The 2102-nt window shown below is 57.0% G+C and overlaps 1 protein-coding gene across 1 annotated transcript in view; it reads right to left on the bottom strand.

The window, feature by feature from the left end:
* Positions 1 to 1046: 1046 nt before the first annotated feature.
* LOC105539734 (IgGFc-binding protein-like) overlaps positions 1047 to 2102 on the bottom strand; it is a 15570-nt gene continuing 14514 nt past the window's right edge. The window contains exons 2-3 of the mRNA XM_011980153.1: positions 1453 to 2044; positions 1047 to 1335 (exon numbers count right to left, since the gene is read on the bottom strand). Of these exons, the coding sequence (XP_011835543.1) occupies positions 1124 to 1335; positions 1453 to 2044 (804 nt within the window). The 3' untranslated portion in view covers positions 1047 to 1123. The remainder of the gene's footprint in view (positions 1336 to 1452; positions 2045 to 2102) is intronic.

Below are 2102 nucleotides of genomic sequence, written 5' to 3'. Positions count from 1 at the left end.
GTGAGGGGAACAACAGAGAGAGGGTCCCACCCCGCGGAGAGCTCACAGTCCCGCAAGGGAGACGGACATTAGACAAATACGTGCTCCAGTCAAAGAAGAAGGACCAACAGGGAGACAGTGGGAGAGGGAAGCAGAGGGTGTTAGCAGCTGGTGTAACAGATGGAAATCTGGTCTTTGTGGTCAGAAAGGCTCCCTTCATCCAGACCTGGCAGGCAAAGCCACAACTTCACCTGGGGAGTCAGGGGAGGGTTTAAAGCTTTGGAGTCTATGGTCATATTTAGAAAGAATTTTACCACTGCCATGTGGAGGGTGGACCAGAGGGAGTAAAGGTAGGAGCGTGGAGGGACCCAGGTGGGAGAGGACCAGCTGGACCAAGGGAGGGCCATGGGGACAGGGAAATGAGTGGGTACAAGAGACATTCAAGAGACTGAATGGACTAGCTGTGGTGGCTCATGCCTGTAATGCTCGCACTTTGGGAGGCCAAGGCAGGAGGATCACTTGAAGTCAGGAGTTTGAGAGCAGCCTGGCCAATATGGGAAAACCCCATCTCTACCAGAAAAGCAAAAAATTAGCCGGGCGTGGTGGCACACGCCTGCTCTCCTAGCTACTCAGGAGGCTGAGACAAGAGAATTGCTTCAACTTGGGATGCCGAGGTTGCAGTGAGCTTGAACCCAAGAGTCGGAAGTTGCACTCCAGCCTGGGCAACAGAGCAAGACTATGTGTCAAAAAAAAAAAAAAGGAGCCTGAGTGGGTCGGGCCTGGTGGCTCATGCCATTAATCCCAGCACTTTGGGTGGCCAAGGCGGGAGTATGGCTTGAGGCCTGGAGTTCACAACCAGCCTGAGCAACATAATGAGACCCCCCCATGTCTATGTCTCCATAAGAAAATTAAAAACTCGCTGGGCTTGGTGGTGCACGCCTATAGTCCAGGTACTTGGAAGGTGAGGTGAAGGATTGCTTGAGCCAAGGAACTCGGGGCTGCAGTGAGCTATGATCGTACCACTGCACTCCAGCCTGGGTGACAGAATGAGACCCTGACTCAAAAAGAATAAATAAGAGACCAAGTAGGCTGTGGGGCTGATGAGGAGTGGGAGGGGTGAGGCCCCATATTCTGCCCCAGATGACTAGGTTCCTACCTCATAGTAGACACCATTGTGGTAGCAGCCGCACTGCTGGATGGGCACGCAGGCTTCACCGTTGTAGAGGAAGCCGGCGTCACACTGGCAGCCTTCAGCACACTCATCTGGGCACTGCAGAGGGGCACTGAGAGCCGCGCAGCCCAGGGAGCAGGTGTCCGCGCAGAGCTCGTAGTGGCTGTTCGCTGGGCACTTCATGGCTGCAAGGAAGGGGTGCCCGTCAGAGCCCTGGGGAGGGAGGGGCTGCAAGGCCCAGGGTCTACCCTTCTGTGCTTCAACATCTCCCCTCCCTGCCCCTCTGGCTCTCCCTCACTCACGACAGAAAGTTTCCGTCCTCCAGGGCTTCACATGGCCTCCAGCCGCCTGGCAAGCACTCACATAGGCATGGATGTTGCTGCAGAGAATGCTCAGGTTCCCACCACCCAGGCAGAGATCAAAGACGCAATCTTGCAAGGGACCCTGGGGATCCACCAGCTTGTGGCAGGAGGCCAGCGGCCCTGTGGGGCTGGAGAGGAGCCCACAGAACTCCTCCTTCTGATACTTCTTCTCCTGCTCGGGAGGACACTTGCTGGTGTCGCAGCCCTCGCTCCCTGGCGGGCAGGTGGGCGGCGGCAGGCAGGGAGAGCCAGGTACCGACTCCTCCCAGGAGTTGCCGAAGTCATTGGCGTTGCCTGCCTGTGAGCCGTTGGGCTTCTGGAAGTCATCCTTGGGGTCGCCGTTGTAGTTCCCACACAGGCCACACATCAGCTGGTAGTAGTTTCCGGGGATGGTGACCCGCACATAGTACACAAGGTCGTAGGCCACACGCAGGCCGAAGTCGGTCTCAATCACAACGTCTGAACCATGCTGGGAGGCTCGGATCTGGCCGTTGGCCAGCACCACGGGCAGCTTCATGTCCACACCGTTCACCTGGGAGGCGAGAGAGTCAGGCCACGCTTCAGAAAATAAACTTTGAGTGGGGGTCGGA

Source organism: Mandrillus leucophaeus, unplaced genomic scaffold, assembly GCF_000951045.1.
Source record: "Mandrillus leucophaeus isolate KB7577 unplaced genomic scaffold, Mleu.le_1.0 Scaffold2084, whole genome shotgun sequence".
Taxonomy (NCBI): domain Eukaryota; kingdom Metazoa; phylum Chordata; class Mammalia; order Primates; family Cercopithecidae; genus Mandrillus; species Mandrillus leucophaeus.
The sequence above is the reverse complement of the archived record's forward strand: the minus strand, read 5'-3'. Positions and strand labels throughout refer to the sequence as shown.